General features: G+C 48.0%; 2 protein-coding genes and 1 pseudogene across 2 annotated transcripts in view; 2 read left to right on the top strand and 1 right to left on the bottom strand.

The window, feature by feature from the left end:
- Positions 1-8,971, top strand: part of CUNH1orf43 (chromosome unknown C1orf43 homolog) — a 9,820-nt gene extending 849 nt beyond the window's left edge. Inside the window, exons 2-7 of the mRNA XM_025858791.2 lie at positions 152-253; positions 3,892-4,009; positions 4,224-4,277; positions 4,900-5,066; positions 5,150-5,208; positions 8,048-8,971. Of these exons, the coding sequence (XP_025714576.1) occupies positions 152-253; positions 3,892-4,009; positions 4,224-4,277; positions 4,900-5,066; positions 5,150-5,208; positions 8,048-8,243 (696 nt within the window). The 3' untranslated portion in view covers positions 8,244-8,971. The remainder of the gene's footprint in view (positions 1-151; positions 254-3,891; positions 4,010-4,223; positions 4,278-4,899; positions 5,067-5,149; positions 5,209-8,047) is intronic.
- A 110-nt stretch (positions 8,972-9,081) lies between these two features.
- Positions 9,082-15,247, top strand: CFAP141 (cilia and flagella associated protein 141). Its single transcript, XM_025858794.2, has 4 exons — positions 9,082-9,526; positions 9,770-9,810; positions 14,039-14,168; positions 14,910-15,247. Exons 1-4 carry the CDS (start codon positions 9,494-9,496, stop codon positions 15,009-15,011), a joined length of 306 nt encoding a protein of 101 aa, XP_025714579.1. The 5' UTR covers positions 9,082-9,493; the 3' UTR covers positions 15,012-15,247.
- On the bottom strand, positions 12,050-12,608 carry LOC141371746 (ubiquitin-conjugating enzyme E2 C pseudogene; annotated as a pseudogene).
- Positions 15,248-16,918: the final 1,671 nt, after the last annotated feature.

The raw sequence follows: 16,918 nt of genomic DNA on the forward strand, positions 1-16,918 counted from the left end.
GCCCGGCCCACCGCACCCCTGCCGGTCCCCGCGCCAGCCCGGCCCACCGCACCCCTGAGGGCCGCATGCGGGCGCTGGCAGCGGAGGCGTGCCCCTTCCTTTAAACGGCCTTTTGGTTCAAGATCGCTTCTCTCGTTTCTCTCGGACGCAGGTGTTTGTCCTGCTCTTTATTTTTGTGAAGAGGCAAATCATGCGCTTCGCGATGAAATCGCGGAGGGGGCCTCACGTCCCCGTGGGACACAACGCCCCCAAGGTAGGTCTTCGGGGCGCGAGGTGGGCGCGGCTCTCCTCCCGTGGGGGGACGGCGGGGCGGGGCGGGGCGGCTCAGCGCGGGCCCGGGTCCGTGCCGCCCGCCGCCCGCCGCGCGCTGTCCCCGGGAACGTCGGTGCTTGCGCCTGCGGCGTGAGGGCCTGGATTGCGACGGCCGCGCCTGGAAAGGGCCCCGGTCCGACGTCGTGTTCGCTGCGCAGGCCTTCCCGTAGGGGCCGGGGCCGGGGCTGAGTGCGGAGGGCCGCCGTGCGGAGCTTGAGGTTGGCGAGGGCCTCCGACCGACCCCGGGACGCGGAGCGCGAGTGCCGGGTGGCCCTTCGTCCCGCCTGCCTGCCCCGCTCCCGCTCGCTCTCCGACAGATAAATAAAATCTTAAAGCACGTTTTTTTTTAATCTTTCCCGAATTCCGTGCGTGCGGGAGGGAGCCCCGCGGGTGTACGTCCGGCTGCCTTCGTGGCGTGTCCGCGTCGGCCCGGCGTCGGAGACGAGCCGGTGTGGGCCGCAGTCTCGGGGCCCCCAGCCGCCCCACCGGCTTGCACGGCGGTCGGCGATCCCGGCGCGCAGCCGGCGTCCGGCGACGGGCTAGAGTCCAGCGCTCACGCGTGCGGCCGCTGTGCTACGGAGTGACCTCCTCCAGGCTTCTCTTGCCTGTAGCTGTTTGCTCTTTAGAGCTTAGCTCACATGCTCTTCTTCCCCAGAGAAGAATGTCTGTTACCTGTTTCAAAGTAGGTGCTCTCTTTTATTTTCTCACAGTGTCCTGATATTTTTCTAGATACCGTTTACCACCAATTTTCTTTTATGTCCGTCGATTTGTTTAATGTCCAGCGCCCACTAGACTGTAAGCCTCAAGAATGCAGGCTCTGTGCCAGTTCTGTTCACCACGGTAAAGCCAGGGCCTACATATAGCAGGTATCCAGTAATTTGCTGTTGAACGACAAGCAGGCTCGTGGGAGAATTAGAGCTACCACACGGTTCCCTCAAGTCCTAGATCAATGTTCTGCCATCGACCAGCGCTATTAATCCTCCTTTTTTGTTGTTCTTTGCTGAGGTAGTTGATGGAAAACCTTAAGGAAGGTGTTGTGGCCTAAAACCTCAACAGAGCTTCCACGTTCCCTCAGTTCACCAAATGCCACCTGCCCTCCATCAGAGGGATATAGGGTTGGCTTCCAGCACATCATGATCCAATCAAAACTTGGATTATTTAGGAGCTCTCTGGACCAGATGAGATAAGATTCCTTCTTTAAAAAAATCCTCTCATCTGAATTCTCATTTATTGCTGCTGGAAGTGCAAATGAGTAAAACTACTTTGGAAAATAATTGGGCATTATCTAGTAAGATTGCACATGTACCTAATCCATAGTGCAGCAGTTCCACTGTTAGCATAAAGAAATTAGTTTTTGCTGATGTACCAGAAGACGTGTATAAGAGTGTTCATTTCAGTGATTGTGATATTTCAAGAGGAAACTGTTGGTCCAAATGTCTACTCGAGAATATATAATGATATACTCGTATTCTGGAATACTATAAGGTTTAAAAGTACGCTAAGCAACATAAATATTTGAACACGAAACACTAAAGCATTTTTGAATGAAAAAGTCACAAACCTGAGTGAATTTCAAAAACATGCTGAGTGAAAAAAAACCAGAAAGCCATTCATAAAAAAGTATCTACCATTTTGTTCCATTCCATTTATATGAAATTGTGCAACAGGCAGAACTATATCAAAAGAAAGTGCATAATTGTTGCCTGGAGCAGGGAAGGAGAGGTTGACTGCAAAGGGATATGAAGACTATTTTGAGGTGATGGAAGTGTTCTCTGTCTTGGTTGTAATGGTGGTTGAGTAGGTGTATTCATTTGTCAGAACTCATCAATCCACACAAATTGGATGCATTTTATCACTTGTAAGTTCAACCTATTGTAATTAAGTAAGTATTTAAGTTTTTTTTTTTTAAGATTTTTTATTTATTTGACAGAACGAGCACACAAGCAGGGGGAGCAGCAGAGGGAGAGAGAGAAGCAAGCTCCCCGCTGAGCAGGGATCCCGACATAGATCTCTATCCCAGGACCGTGGGACCATTACCTGAGCCGAAGGCAGATGCTTAACGGACTGAGCCACCCAGTCGCCCCAAGCGTTTAACATTTTAAAAGACAAGTTGCAAAGGAATTTAAAACATACTTTTCCATTTGTGTAAAGTTCAAAACCAGGCAAAGCTAAACATCTTGTTTAGATTGATAGATTGATAATGTGATAAAACTGAAGAAAAACAAGATTGTTGAACAAATTAAGATTGGGGTTTGCATTCAATCAGAGATAGGCACACAAGGCTTCAGAGTCATTGATAACATTCTAGTTCATAAACAGGATAGTGAATATAGATTTCATCTTAACGATTTTTAGAGTCTTTTTTTTTTTTTTTTAAAGATTTTATTTATTCATGAGAGACAGAGAGAGAAGCAGAAGGAGAAGCAGGCTCCTAAGGAGCAGGAAGCCCGATGCGGGACTCGATCCCAGGACCCTGGGATCATGACCTGAGCCGAAGGCAGACACTTAACCATCTGAGCCACCCAGGCACCCCATCTTAACGATTTTTATAATTACTTAAAATGTATGTAACATGTATTCCATGTATAATACATTTCACAGTGGAAGTTTCTAAAAAGTACCAAGAAGTGGCACCTGGTGGGCTCATTGAGTTAAGCCTCTAACTCTTCATCTCAGCTCAGGTCTTGATCTCGGGCTTCTGAGTTCAATCCCCACTTTGGGCCCCACGTTGGCCTCCACGTCGGGTGTAGAACCTATTTAAAAATAAAACGTTACAAGAAGAAAATCTGCTGGGGCTCTGGCAACCCTCTTAGGTAAGAGAGATGAACTTGGAACTGTTAACAGTGATCTCTTCTGGATAAGTGAGGGGTGGCTTTAGTACCTTTTTTGAATTTTACACCATGGATATGAATTATCTACTTAAAAGATTTAATGTACTCTAGAAGAAAGCTTTTAGAAGTTCTGTGGTCTACCAGGTAGGGTAGTCCCCAAGCTATTATAAGTCATATACAGGCCTCTTACAGATTTTTAGAGTATGACTTCCGGTTGCTGTCCATTTTTTTCTCTCTCTGGAAGTTCTTTTTTTTTTTTTTTAAGATTTTATTTATTTATTTGAGAGAGAGAGAGAAACAGCATGAGGGGGGAGAAGGTCAGAGGGAGGAGCAGGCTCCCCGCCGAGCCGGGAGCCTGATGTGGGACTCGATCCCAGGACTCCGGGATCGTGACCCAAGCCGAAGGCAGTCGCTTAACCAACTGAGCCACCCAGGCGCCCTCTCTGGAAGTTCTTTATGACACCTAACATTTTAAACCCTGTTAAGTCAGAAATAATGATGCTGTGGAACTTGAAGAAATTCTGGTGGGTTAAAAGATCTAGCTTAGAAATGTACAGTTGAGAGAAGTTTTTAGAGAACCTAATCCCATCCTTAAATTTTTTAGTCTTACCTCGCAATTTTATCAACCATATGAGCATTTTTTCTGCTGCTTTTGTCTTGGTTGTTCACTTAACTCTGCCCCATTTCCAGGTCGATAGAAAGCGGAGTATGGGTTAGTGATTGCATATTCTTTCCTCTGTGTGAACAGGACTTAAAAGAGGAGATTGATATCCGGCTATCCAGGGTTCAAGATATCAAGTATGAACCTCAGCTCCTTGCAGATGGTGATGCAAGACTGTTACAGCTAGAAACCCAGGGAAATGAGAGTACGTGGCATGCGCTTGGAGGGGACTTCAGTGAGGAATCCCACAAGTTCAGAATTCCTTTGCTCTCCGAGCTGTGAGCATAGCTGCTGGCAAAACCCACACCTGTGATGCCTCTGTTGCTGGGTATATGTCAGATGCGGGGAGGCAGTTTATTAGCTTGCTGAGGTTTGGAAAATCTGAGGGTCATGTCTACGACCAGTCTCTCTTTCAACAGATTGCTACAACTATCTATACAGGATGAAAGCTCTGGATGCCATCCGTGCCTCTGGTAAGGGCGACTTGACAGGACATTCAGGATCCTGAAAGCTCACCTGGGGAAGAGGGAGGAACCCACTTTATAGATATATTAGAATTTGTCCTTTCTGTACGTCTCTGGCTAGGAGGAATTTCCTAGAGTTTTGAGAGTACTAGGTTATTTTGTCTAAAGAAATGATGGAGGCACATTATTTCTTCTTCAATGAGTGGGGTTTTTTTTAGACCTTTAGTTTCATTAACTGGATGGTGGTGATTTGCTTGCTTTTCCACAGAAGACAGGTGACATCCCGCTTTTTCAGTAAAACCAAGATAAATGGTTCTTGAGTTTTTTCTGTTCTATGACCATTGTCAAATATGCTTCATCTCTGCTAAAATATGGTTTATATTTCAGAGCCAGGATGAGTAAGTAGGAGTGTGAATTGGACAGAGACACTATTGTTTACCATTAGTGTAGCTTATAGCTATGTTGCCATCACCAAGTGACCACTCAGACACAGCTCTGTATCTGTGGTCTTCTTCATCTGTTAGAATTTCCCCCCAATTCATTCATTGGACCCATTTCTAAATTTGGAAGGTAAACTAGAAATACTGATAAACGGGAGAAGTGTTAACACTGTTATCTATTATCTCCACAGAGATACCATTTCATGCTGAAGGCAGGCATCCCCGTTCCTTAATGGGCAAGAATTTCCGCTCCTACCTGCTAGATCTTCGGAACACTAGTACTCCTTTTAAGGGTGTGCGCAAGGCCCTCATTGATACCTTGCTGGATGGCTATGAGACAGCCCGCTATGGGACGGGGGTAAGCTGGATGGCCACTTTTTCCTTCCGGGAACTAAAGGGATATCCCGGCCTGAGGGACTCTCATCCTTCCTCTTTCCTCAGGTCTTTGGCCAGAGTGAGTACCTGCGCTACCAGGAGGCCCTGAGTGAGTTGGCCACTGTGTAAGTTTGAAGGGGAATATGTTGGAGGGGCTGGTTGGAGAGTACGGTAGTGCTGCCCCCCCCCCCCAGCAAGATGCCCTTCATAAGCAGCATTAACAAAATCACGGTGGCGAGCTGTCCCTTCCTGTTGTCCCTCACATCTGAAAGCATGTGCTGCTTTACAGGCTTGCAGAGGGAGATGCCTCCTACTTCTGTGCCCCCTCTTTTTTCTTTTTTTTTTTTTAAGTCCAGGTGAGTAAAATGTCAGAAGTGGCGTAACATTTATATCAATAGAGGGAATGAAGTTTTTCAGTATAAAGATTTCTTTCTCTTCCAAGGTTTCAGTGTCCTCCTTGTATGTCTTAGTTTGATAAAAGTAACAATTAAGTGCCATCCATTTTTATTAGCATTTATAGCATTAGGAACTCCACATGAAACTAAGGGCCTCACTGTAGTATTAGCTGTTGAGTGTGTTACTGGAATCCCAACTTTTGTCTGGCGTTGTTTTAAACGTGCGCTATTAACATAGCTTCATGGTGGTGTTTATGCAAATGTTGAAAGGGTGGACAGGGGGAGCCCAAGTAGAATAAAAAGTTAGTTACTGGCCTTGAAAAGAACCGCCTCTGTTTTCTGCTGTGTTGAATATGGCTCTTTCTCAAAAGATAAGGGGTATGTCTGTCCTCTCTTATCTGTGTCCTTAAAAATAAACTACTTTGTTCCAAAAACAAAAGGTCCAGTAAAAACGGCTTGGAATAGGAGTGAAAGTGAACAGGGAGAGGATGAGAAGGGTGCTTAGTCTGGAAGTCACTTAGGGAGCCTGTTCAAAGTACAGTTTCTTTGAAAGACAAATACCTTCTGGTTCTACTCATCTGGGGTCCCTAGAGTCATCAAATTCAGAAAGGAGACGGTGGGTGCCAGGGGCTGGAGGGTTAGGGTTTAATGGGGACAGAGCTTCAGTTTTGCAGCATGAAAAGAGCTCTGGAGATGGTGGGAATGTGAATGTACTTAACAGTGCTGGACTGTAAACATTTAAAAATGGCTGAGATGGTAAATCTTGTGTGTATCTTTCCACAGTTTTGTTAAACGTTCAGTCTTTGGGGGGGCACCTAGGTGGCTCAGTCAGGTAATTACATCTGACTCTTGTTTTCGGCTTGGGTCATGATCTCAGGGTCATGAGATCGAGCCCCACGTTGGGTTCTTTGCTCAGCGGGAAGTGTGCCTGAGATTCTCTCCATCTTCCTCTGCCCTTTACCCATGTGTGTGCACACACTCATTCTCTTTCTCTAAAATCTTTTTTTTTTTTTTTTTTTTAAGATTTTACTTATTTGAGAGTGTGAGGGGGTGGGTACGTGCGCACAAGCAGCGGGGAGGGATACAGGGAGAGGGCGAAGCAGGCTCCCGCTGAGCAGGGAGCCCGATGTGGGGCTCAAACCCAGGACCCTGGGATCATGACCTGAGCTGAAGGCAGACACTCAACTGACTGAGCCACCCAGGTGTCCCTGCTTCGCCCTCTCCCTCTGCCTCTCCCCCTGCTTTTGTGTTCTCTCTCTCAAATAGGTAAAATCTTTTTAAAAAATAAAAATTCAGCCCTTCTGGGGCATCTGGCTTAGTCGGTAGAGCACACAACTCTTAATCTTGGGGCCATGAGTTCAAGCCCTACTTTGGGCATAGAGCTTACTTAAAAAATAGTGGTGCCTGTGGCTGGCTCAGTTGGAAGAGCGTGTGACTTTTTTTTTTTTTTTTTTTTAAGATTGATTTTAGAAAAACGGCATGAGTGGGAGGGGCAGAGGGAGAGGGAGAGAGAACCTCAAGCTGACTCCAAGCTGAGCATGGAGCCCAATGTGGGGCTCGATCCCAGGACCCCGAGATCATGACCTGAACAGAAACCGAGTCAGACGCTCAACTGACTGTGCCACCCAGGTGCCCTGAGTGCTGGACTCTTGATCTTGGGGTCGTGAGTTCAAGTTCAAGCCCCACAGTGGGTGTAGAGATTACTTAAATGAACTTAAAAAAATAATAAAATAAAAATTCACTCCTTGAATCAAAAACTAATGATGTATGGTGATTAACATAACATAATAAAATAAAATTGAAAAAAAAAATTCAGTCCTTGATTTCTGGTTTCTAGAAAGTTTCAGTGAGTCTAATGAGGATAGGCTCTGAAATCTGACAGATTTGCACCCCAACTCTGTCACTTAATAGCTTTGTGACCTCAGGCAAGGGGGCTCTCAGTTTCTGAACCTGGAAAATAGGGATGTTACCACCATATAGAGATATTGGGATATCAATATTTGATAAAACACCAAATTTAATGTCCTAACATGTCTTAAGTACTCAATAGCTACTTCTGTTCTTGTTTTTTGGTGTTCAGTTTTCAAGGGACTGTTTTTGGGCTGGGAGTATGTTAGTGACATGCATTTAATTCAGCAGAATTAAAACTTGTTTTTTTTTTAAAGATTTTATTTATTTGACAGAGACAGCGAGAGAGGGAGCACAAGCAGGGGGAGCGGCAGAGGGAGAAGCAGGCTTCCCGCAGAGCAGGGAGCCCGATGTGGGGCTCGATCCCAGGACCCTGGGACCATGACCTGAGCCGAAGGCAGATGCTTAACAACTGAGCCACCCAGGCACCCCTAAAGTTTTCTTTATAGTGAGATGAAGAAAATGTTGAGCCAGAGGCAGGGACTCAATGGGAAAATTGGTTTCTCTGCTACTTGTAGCCTATCAGGTGGGGTTTTAGTAACTAGTTGGTAAGACAGAACAAGGACAGGGGTCTTGGCGGCTTTACAGGACGGGTGAGCCTTGAGTTGTGTTCTTGTGTCAGTCCTCGTTCTGTCCTGGAGCTGCCCTCTCTATTCTCCAGGGTCAAAGCACGAAGTGGGAACTCTCAGAGACAGCACCAGTCGGCAGCCAAAGACCTAACCCAGTCTCCTGAAGTCTCCCCCACAACCATCCAGGTGACATACCTCCCCTCCAGTCAGAAGAGTAAACGTGCCAAACACTTCCTTGAACTGAAGAGCTTTAAGGACAACTATAACACCCTGGAAAGCACTCTGTGACGGGCTGATGGACGCTGCCAGGCTGCTGGAGGGGTCAGCAGCCTTGGGTCATCTGGCTGGTGGGTCCAGGTCAGCTGAAATGCCACGGTGTCCGGAGCTCGTAAGGTTCATGCCTAGAGAATCATTCTCCAGCTTGTTCTTACAGCCCATTTCCGAGAATCAGGACTTTATTTTCCCTTGGTAACACTTTTTTTGGGAGTTGAATTCAGGTGTTTTTCTTAATGTTTCCATCAATGCTTCCTTAAAAATCCTCACTTGGTTTTGATTGTAGTTCATCTGCCTCTTTTTTTCCCCCTTTTCCACTATAAATAATCCTAAGAGTGAGAGTTGGGGTGGCAGGGCCTGATGTCTTCCATGTCTGCCCCTTTATACATAGATGAATGGGGACGTTTGGGTTTGAAACATCTTAGAAGTGATTGGTAGGACAGGCAGACACAAGCTGGCGGGGAGGTCTAGTGAGGCCATGCATGCTACATGGAACAGCTTGCCGGTGCTCCATTTAATCCAGCGTGTGTGGAAACACTAACACAACTTCCCTGACATGCAAGGATCTGCCCTTAGGCTTTCTTTCCATACTGTCTTGAATGAATGGAAAAGGGAATGTTGGCATTTGACATAATCCCATCCCCCCACACTTCCTGGGGATGCTGTGGGACAGTGAAGAAAAGTCAGATCAATGCACTGGTCTGACATTCTAGATTATTTAATAAAATGAACAAAAAAAATGATTCATTTCTTTATAGTTGCCTCTTTTTTAAAGATTTATTTGAGAGAGAACGCACATGTGCACGAGCAGGGGGAGGGGCAGAGAGAGAAGCAGACTCCCCACTGAGCTCAGAGCATGACATGGGGCTGGATCTCATGACCCTGAGATCATGACCTGAGCCAAAATCAAGAGTCAGATGCTTAACCGACTGAGCCACCCAGGTGCCCTGCAGTTGCCTTTTAATGAAACGGGCGTAGGATATGTTCTTTGGACCCACGATCATACAGGGACCCCACAGAAGAAACCCTAAAATTGGGACTCTGGTCCTTGCTCCTGGAAGTGCCTGTGTCACTAATAGAAGCAGGAGAACCAGGATTCGCTTCAGGTCTCCAGGGCAACAGGCCAGGTGACCAATCAAGTTCTAGGTCCAGGGTTGTTGTTGGAGGTGAATGTGTTGCTATGACTACTGAATCCTGGGTGACCGACTGGACAGAAGGGAGACCCTGCTTCTCGTCCTGAGCCTGCGTCCCGTCAGCTTGTGGACATGTCTGTGGAAAAAACGACAAAAGTCGAAGAGGTGTGCAGGGCTGGAAGGGGGCTGGGTTGGCCAGAAGCAGACCGTTTCCTGAGGGGCCCACGATGTAACTGCTCGCAGCTCCTCCTGGCATGTGTTCTTTGGTCCGTTCTGAAAGGAGTCGCACTCTTGCCCTCACTTCCCCTGGGAAGTGCCGTTCCCTGTCAAGAAGAGAGGCCCACGGGAAAGGTGCTGGGGATGGGGTGCTGGACGTCAAGGCAGACGAGCAACTTGCTTTTCTTGCAGAGTTTTCAAAGGGTCCCGGGATTTAAGAAGATGGTTGACAGGTAACTTCTGCTTCTACCCCTTCCCTCACCCCTCAGCTTGACCTTGTCACCCACGTGTCGTCCTCCCCTCCCCCCAGCCACCGCTCAGATACACTTCATCCTTGTCTGGGGCTCGGGAAGGAAACGGGTGTGCGGGGGAAGGAAGCGGCCCTTTTCAGGGACAGCCTCCCAGTGCCCACTAGGTCGTGCTACCCACACACTGCTTTTATTGTCTCTCTTCCTGTTTGAAGGAAAATCAGATCAAGTCTTTGTTCTTTTATTTTTTAAGTAGAATGCAAGTATTTATTGTATTAATCGTGATAGGTATGCGGTAAGTATTTTTTGAGTGAATGAGAAGATGAGGCTGTATGTCTCTCCTTCACCTGGGAGCTTTTTTTTTTTAAATGTTAATCACCATACATTACCTGGGAGCTTTTTAAAACACATGTGCTCGGGTCTTAACCCAGAAGATTTTGACTACAGTGGTCTGGGATCAGGTAGGATAAGCCTGTTTTTAAAGGTTTCGCAGGTGGTTATACCGAGAGCCAGCAAGGATGTGAGGGAGCAACTGCATATAATTTTAGTGGGGGTCCAGATTGATGCAGCCTTTTTACAAAGACAATTTGATAAAATCTATCAAAACTTAAGATCTCAAAATTCACACATCCTTGGAACTGGCAACTCTATGTCTAGTTTACCTTACATCCATATACCTGCAAAAGCTCTAGAACGTACATACACAAGAGTGTTCTGGACAGCATTGTTTATAAAAGTAAAAAAGGGGGTGCCTGACTGACTCAGTTGGTAGAACATGCAACTCTTGATCTCAGGGTTGAGTTCAGGCTCGATGTTGGTTAGAGATTACTTAAAAAAAAAAAAAAAGAAACTGTCTAGCTGGTTAAATTATGATACAAAAATACTAGGAAGCCGGGCGCCTGAGTGGCTCTGTCGGTTAAGCGACTGCCTTCGGCTCAGGTCATGATCCTGGAGTCCCGGGATCGAGTCCCGCATCGGGCTCCCTGCTCAGCGGGGAGTCTGCTTCTCCCTCTGACCCTCCCCCCTCTCATGCTCTCTATCTCTATCTCATTCTCTCTCTCAAATAAATAAATAAAATCCTAAAAAAAAAGAATAGCTAACATTTAAAAAAAAAAACTAGGAAGCCTTTACACAGAATGAAGCAAATCTCTATGTGCTGGTAGGAAAAGTCCAAATTGTTAAGTAATACTACTTATATAAACATATGAATTCATGGTAGAAAAAAAAAAAGTAATACTTGCTGGTATATGATAGAAAAATCTTCTGGAAATATACACAAGAAACAACTTCATTGAGAGCTGGGGTGGAAGAACAAAGCTTTCACTTTTCATTTAGTATATATTTTTTAAGGTTTTAATTATTTTTGTTAACATTGTATTTATTTGAGGGAGGGAGAGGGAGGAGCAGAGGGAGAGGAAGGATCACCAGCAGGCTCCACGCCCAGCAGAGAGCCCCATGGGGGGCTCAGTCTCACAACCCTGAGATCAGGACTGAGCTGGATTCAGGAGTTGGACACTTAATCGACTGAGCCACACAGGCACCCAAAGATTTTTTTTTTTTTAAAGATTTATTTATTTGGCAGAGAGAGACATCTCTACACCCAGCATGGGGCTTGAACTCACAACCCCAACCAAGATCAAGAGTCACGTGCTCACCAACTGAGCCAGCCAGGTGCCCCTCTTTTTTTTTTTTAAACCCAGTCTATTTTTTGAATAGATTCATCACAAGGGTTCAACCAGATACTTAATTTAAAAAACAGAAATAGGAGCGCCTGGGTGGCTCAGTCGTCAAGCGTCTGCCTTCGGCTCAGGTCATGATCCCGGGGTCCTGGGATCGAGCCCCGCATCGGGCTCCCTGCTCCGCGGGAAGCCTGCTTCTCCCTCTCCCGCCCCCCCTGCTTGTGTTCCTTCTCTCGCTGTGTCTCTCTCTGTCAAATTAAAATCTTTTAGGGCACCTGGGTGGCTCAGTTGGTTAAGCGACTGGCTCAGGTCATGATCCTGGAGTCCTGGGATCGAGTCCCGCATCGGGCTCCCTGCTCAGCGGGGGGTCTGCTTCTCCCTCTGACCCTCCCCCCTCTCATGTGCTCTCTCTCTCTCTCTCTCTCTCTCTCTCATTCTCGCTCTCTCAAATAAATAAAATCTTTTAAAAAAATTAAATAAAATCTTTTAAAATAAATAAAAATAAAAAACAAAAAAAATGACATCACAGATTAAGAAACAAAATGCTAGACAGAAATGAAGGGAAGGACAGAACATCTAAGGAAGAAATAAAAAGACAACACAGGGTGGGAAGCTACACAAGGTTCTTGGCTGGAGACCTGCTTTGAGTAACTTTCTTGCAATACATCTTAAAGGCTATGGGTTTTTCTAGAGCTCGATAACCAAAGGGTTATCAATGTTGGTTTCTCCTAGCAGGCTCTTGGCGGACAGCGGGATGGTCCTGACATCACCCAGGCCAGACCCCTTGTCCTTCAGGATGTCCAGGCCACTGGGGTGGTAGCGGGGTGTGAGGAACTTCACCATGGGTGCATTGTAAGAGGAACCACTGGGGAACTCGAGAGAACTTCTACCTCACGTCTTCATATACTTCTTCAGCTGCTCCATGGTGGTCCCCACCCGTCTGGAAAAGTCTGACTGAGGCAAGGCAGAATTCCTTTGTCCTCAGACCCCATGAGGGTCATCAGCTCCTGCTGTAGCCTCTTGCCCATGGGGCCCCACGTGGCACCCCCTGCTGGGCTCGGCTCCTTTGCTGGCTGCCGCTGGGTCATGATTTGGGGAGGCCATCCAGGCAGTGTGGGCAGGGAGACAGGAACTTGGAGAGCACAACTGCTCTCCAAATACACTAACCTCTCATTTAGTGTATTTCTATATGGGTTAAATTTTCTATCATCTGTAAAAACGTTTTTTTTTTTTTATTTCAACAGGGCAGGGGGCACCTGGCAGACTCAGTCAGTGAAGCATTAACTCTTGATCTTGGGATTGTGAGTTTGACCCCATGTTGGGTGTAGAGATTACTTAAAAATAAAAATCTTTAAGGGCCTCCTGGGTGGCTCAGTTGGTTAAGAATTGGACTCTTGGTTTTGGTTCAGGTTGAGATCTCGGGTCGTGATGATGAGGGAGCAGAAGGCAAGCTGACAAAGTACTCTCCCAGGCGGGATCTGTGCGACATTCCTCTGAAGCTAAGGAAAGGAAAAACAAATGGCTAACTTACAGAGATCAGTCCTGGAGGACAGGAGTTTCCCTCAGTTTACAAATGCCTTAGTGATTTACAAGAAAAAAGCATTCTTATCAATAACCTAATTTCCTAAGGGCGCCTGGGTGGCTCAGCCGTTAAGCGTCTGCCTTCGGCTCAGGTCATGGTCCCGGGGTCCTGGAATCGAGCCCCGCATCGGGCTCCCTGCTCGGCGGAGAGCCTGCTTCTCCCTCTCCCTTCCTGCCTCTCTGCCTACTTGTTCTCTCTCTCTATCCCTCTGCCAAATAAATAAATAAATAAATCTTAAAAAAAAAATTAAAAATAAAAAAAAGCAACTTTGGGGTGCCTGGCTGGCTCAGTTGGTGGAGCATGCACCTCTTGATCTCAGGGCTGTGGGTTTGAGCCCCACGCTGGGTGTAAAGATTGCTTAAAAATAAAGTCTGGGATGCCTGGGTGGCTCAGTCGGTTGGGCGTCTGCCTTCGGCTCAGGTCATGATCCCAGTGTCCTGGGATCGAGTCCCGTATCGGGCTCCCTGCTCAGCAGGGAGTCTGCTTCTCCCTCGGACCCTCCCCCCTCTCGTGCTCTCTCTCTCTATCTCATTCTCTCTCTCAAATAAATAAATAAAATCTTTAAAAAAAAAAGTCTAAAAAACAAAACAAAACCTAGCAAATGGTTCCAGAATATGTCTAGCTAAGGTTGAGAATCATGGTATAACAGAGGGTATTAATTCTCAGACTGGATTTGATACCCACGTCTGCCATTAAGTGACCTTGGGCAACTCAGCTGCACTTTGTTTCCTTCTGGTACAATGCAGAAACTGGTATCTATGACACATGGCTATTATGATGATTAAAGGGTCTGCATATTCAACATATCCTAGGTTCTAAGCTGGTTCTAGTTACCCTTTCAAGGAGTTTGCCATCTTCTGACATTGGCATGGAGGTTCTGGGCCTCACTGATGGGGTTTGGGTCTCCATTGCTAACTGAGCCATCCAGCTCCTACCTGTGTACCTGGGGCAGGTGGCGAAACTCACGCGCTCGCTCTCTGTGGCAGACGACACTAAGCCAGAGGAGAAACCTGTATGCTGCCCTAAGGATGCAGGACACCATGGGACAGGAGTTGGCACTGGCCCGTAAGCAGCTACTGATGGTGAGTTCCAGCAAAAGGGTGACCTGAGGCCTCATCCACTACTATCCTGTGCTGAAGCCACTGGATTCCCAAACTCTTAGTTGCTGCCATCACTTGCCCATCTTCTCTGCATTATACCAGAGCAGAAGCTTTTTTTTTCTTTAAGCTTTTTTATTTATTTATTTGACAGAGAAAGACACAGCGAGAGCAGGAACAGAAGCAGGGGGAGCGGGAGAGGGAGAAGCAGGCTTCCCGCGAGCAGGGAGCCCGATGCGGGGCTCGATCCCAGGACCCCGGGACTATGACCTGAGCCGAAGGCAGACGCTTAACGACTGAGCCACCCAGGCGCCCCAGAGCAGAAGCTTTTTTCATTAAATGGCTCTTTGTGTTCAGCTGCAGGTGGCATATTCTCGAGTCCCAGAGGGCAGACTAGTCCTTGCTCCCCTCATCTCAGCGTCCAGCCCCAGCCCCCCTCTCGCAGGACTCCCAGTTCCCGGCATGTCATCATGTCTGTATCCCGGGGGGCCCAGCAGAGCTCACGGTTCATGGTGCTCTCAGCAATTATTTGCTGAACGTAGGGCTTCATCCATGGAGGAGAAAGTGGGGAGGCATCCCCCTCCCACCCCTGCAGGGGCAGCCTCTATGCTACTGCCTAGCTTTATGTCACAGCCAAGTCCAAATCCAAGAGGACACAGCGGGAAAGCCACCAGGGGGAGGAGGCAAGCCGAAGGCAAACCTCACACTGTCCTGCCCTCCTCCCAGGTCCGTCAAGCGGCCCTGCACCGGCTGTTTGAAAAGGAGCATCGGCAGTACCAGCAGGAACTAGATCGGATGGGCAAAGCTTTTCACGTGGAGAGACTCTGATGGCATCTGAAACAAAGATGGCTCTGAAAGGCTCAAATGTAGACAGATGGCTCATTCTTCAGTCCTAAATCTTGACTTTTTTGAAGTGTTTATTCATAGCCATAATCTTAAAACAGCTTCTTGGGTTTTACTCACCGCCTCTTAGATCTCACTTCCTCCCGTCTTTTCTGTCTTGGACAAATAGCTCTGAGTGTGGCTGTTCACCCACAGGAACCATGTGCTTGGGTGTCAGGAGGCCTGGAGTTCAGGCTTTGGGTCAGCCAGTTACGAGACCCAGGCCAGGTCTCTCTCCTCTGGACCCGAATTCATACCCTCCCCAGCCCTGCAAATTGACAGGGCTCCAAACTGAAGTGCCACGGAGGGAAGGCAGATGAGATAGCAGGTCCAAGGAAGTGAGGGGCACTGAGATTTATGGGGAGCTGGTGAGAGCATGTTAAATCTGAAGGCATTCAGATTCTGAAGAATTCTAAAAAGTACTGATTGATCACATATGTCTCTAGTCCACAGAGAACCTTACTTGCAAAGATCCACTTTCCATAAAATGAGATCCCAAGCCCAAGAGATCCCTGTTGTGGAGCCAGGAGCGGGTGCGGTGCGGGGACGCCACCAGGCTGACTTCCCGGTTTCCTCCCCTGCTGTGGGTACCCTCATTGGCCGCTCGTCCTCTCCACGCTGACCTTGCCCAGCCCTCCACTCCGGGCGGTTGGCGCACTGCACAGCTCACATCCCCCTGCCCCACTCCCACCCCGAGTCTGGCCCCACCCTCCAGGGTGCGTTCCTCCCATGTCAGAGCCCTCTCCTCTTCTCCCTCCACATCCCACTGATGGGCACAAAGAAGCAGCAGGTGTAGAGAAGGGTATGGGTTTTGGAGTCAGGTGTGGGTTCAAAGTCCTGTTTCGTCCTTTAATTGTTGTCACCTTGTGTAAGTTACTTCTCTGAACCTCAGTTTCCTTTTCTGAAAGTGGGGAAAATAATACCCATCTCACAGGATCATTGTGAGAATTAAATAAGGTATGTAGAGAGCAGGCCTAGTGTTTGAGGAACAGCAGGCATCCCCCTTTCCCCTCTCAGATTTCTCTGTGACCCAGGCCCTTCTCAGGCCCCTCGCCAGCCCCCGGCCACCCCCTATGCAGCCAAGATATGACTCCATCCCACGCCTGCCTCTCTGCCCTGTGCGTCCATTCGTTGTCCAGCTTCCATCAGCCCCACTTCCCAAGAGTCTTTAGTCAATGACTCACAGGTCCCTGCACCCAACAAGACATGGGGCTCATGGGCTGGTTGGGGGAGGCAAGCGTGGACACAGAAGGAAGGTGAGGGGCACCTGGGTGGCTCAGTCGGTTGAGCATCACACTCCTGATTTCAGCTCAGGTCATGATCTCAGGGTTGTGAGGTCTTGCCCTGTGTCCTCAGCAGGGAGTCTGCTTGGGATTCTCTCCTTCTGCCCCTCCCCCTCCCCTCTACTCTCTAGAAAGAGAAGGAAGGAAGGAAGGAAGGAAGGAAGGAAGAAGGAAGGAAGGAAGGAAGGAAGGAAGGGGTGGTGACCGTGTTATAAGGGACAGAAGCAGGTGCACGCGGCCTGGGTCTGACCCCCAGCCTGAGGCTGGGTCTCCCACTCGGCCTGTCCCTCCCCCCGACCACCTCTCTCCACGTCTGTCATCCACCTGTGGCCACGTCCCAACCGGCTCTGCTGCTCCCATTGCCCAGGAGAGCCTGGCCTCCGGAGAAACAGCAGATCTGGGTTTGAATCCTGCCTCTGTCACTTACTGCCTGAGTGGCTTGGGGGGAGTTGCCTCAACTTTCTGGGTCACCGTTCCTTGTTTATAAAATGGAGATGATGCCTCCCCTCACTGGGGATTAAATGAAGCACTCTGCAGAAAGGTGGCACATAATGTCCAATACCATAATGA

The sequence above is a fragment of the Callorhinus ursinus genome, unplaced genomic scaffold (genome assembly GCF_003265705.2).
Source record: "Callorhinus ursinus isolate GAN/ISIS: 27379988/994484 unplaced genomic scaffold, GSC_fseal_2.0 scaffold92, whole genome shotgun sequence".
Lineage (NCBI taxonomy): Eukaryota > Metazoa > Chordata > Mammalia > Carnivora > Otariidae > Callorhinus > Callorhinus ursinus.

Excerpts from the sequence above, each read along its gene's own strand:
- CFAP141 (XM_025858794.2), top strand. The coding sequence starts at position 9,494 with ATGTCTGTGGAAAAAACGACAAAAGTCGAAGAG. Across the intron at positions 9,811-14,038 it reads TTTAAGAAGATGGTTGACAG|GTGGCGAAACTCACGCGCTC; the intron begins GTAACTTCTGCT and ends TACCTGGGGCAG. Across the intron at positions 14,169-14,909 it reads CCCGTAAGCAGCTACTGATG|GTCCGTCAAGCGGCCCTGCA; the intron begins GTGAGTTCCAGC and ends CCCTCCTCCCAG.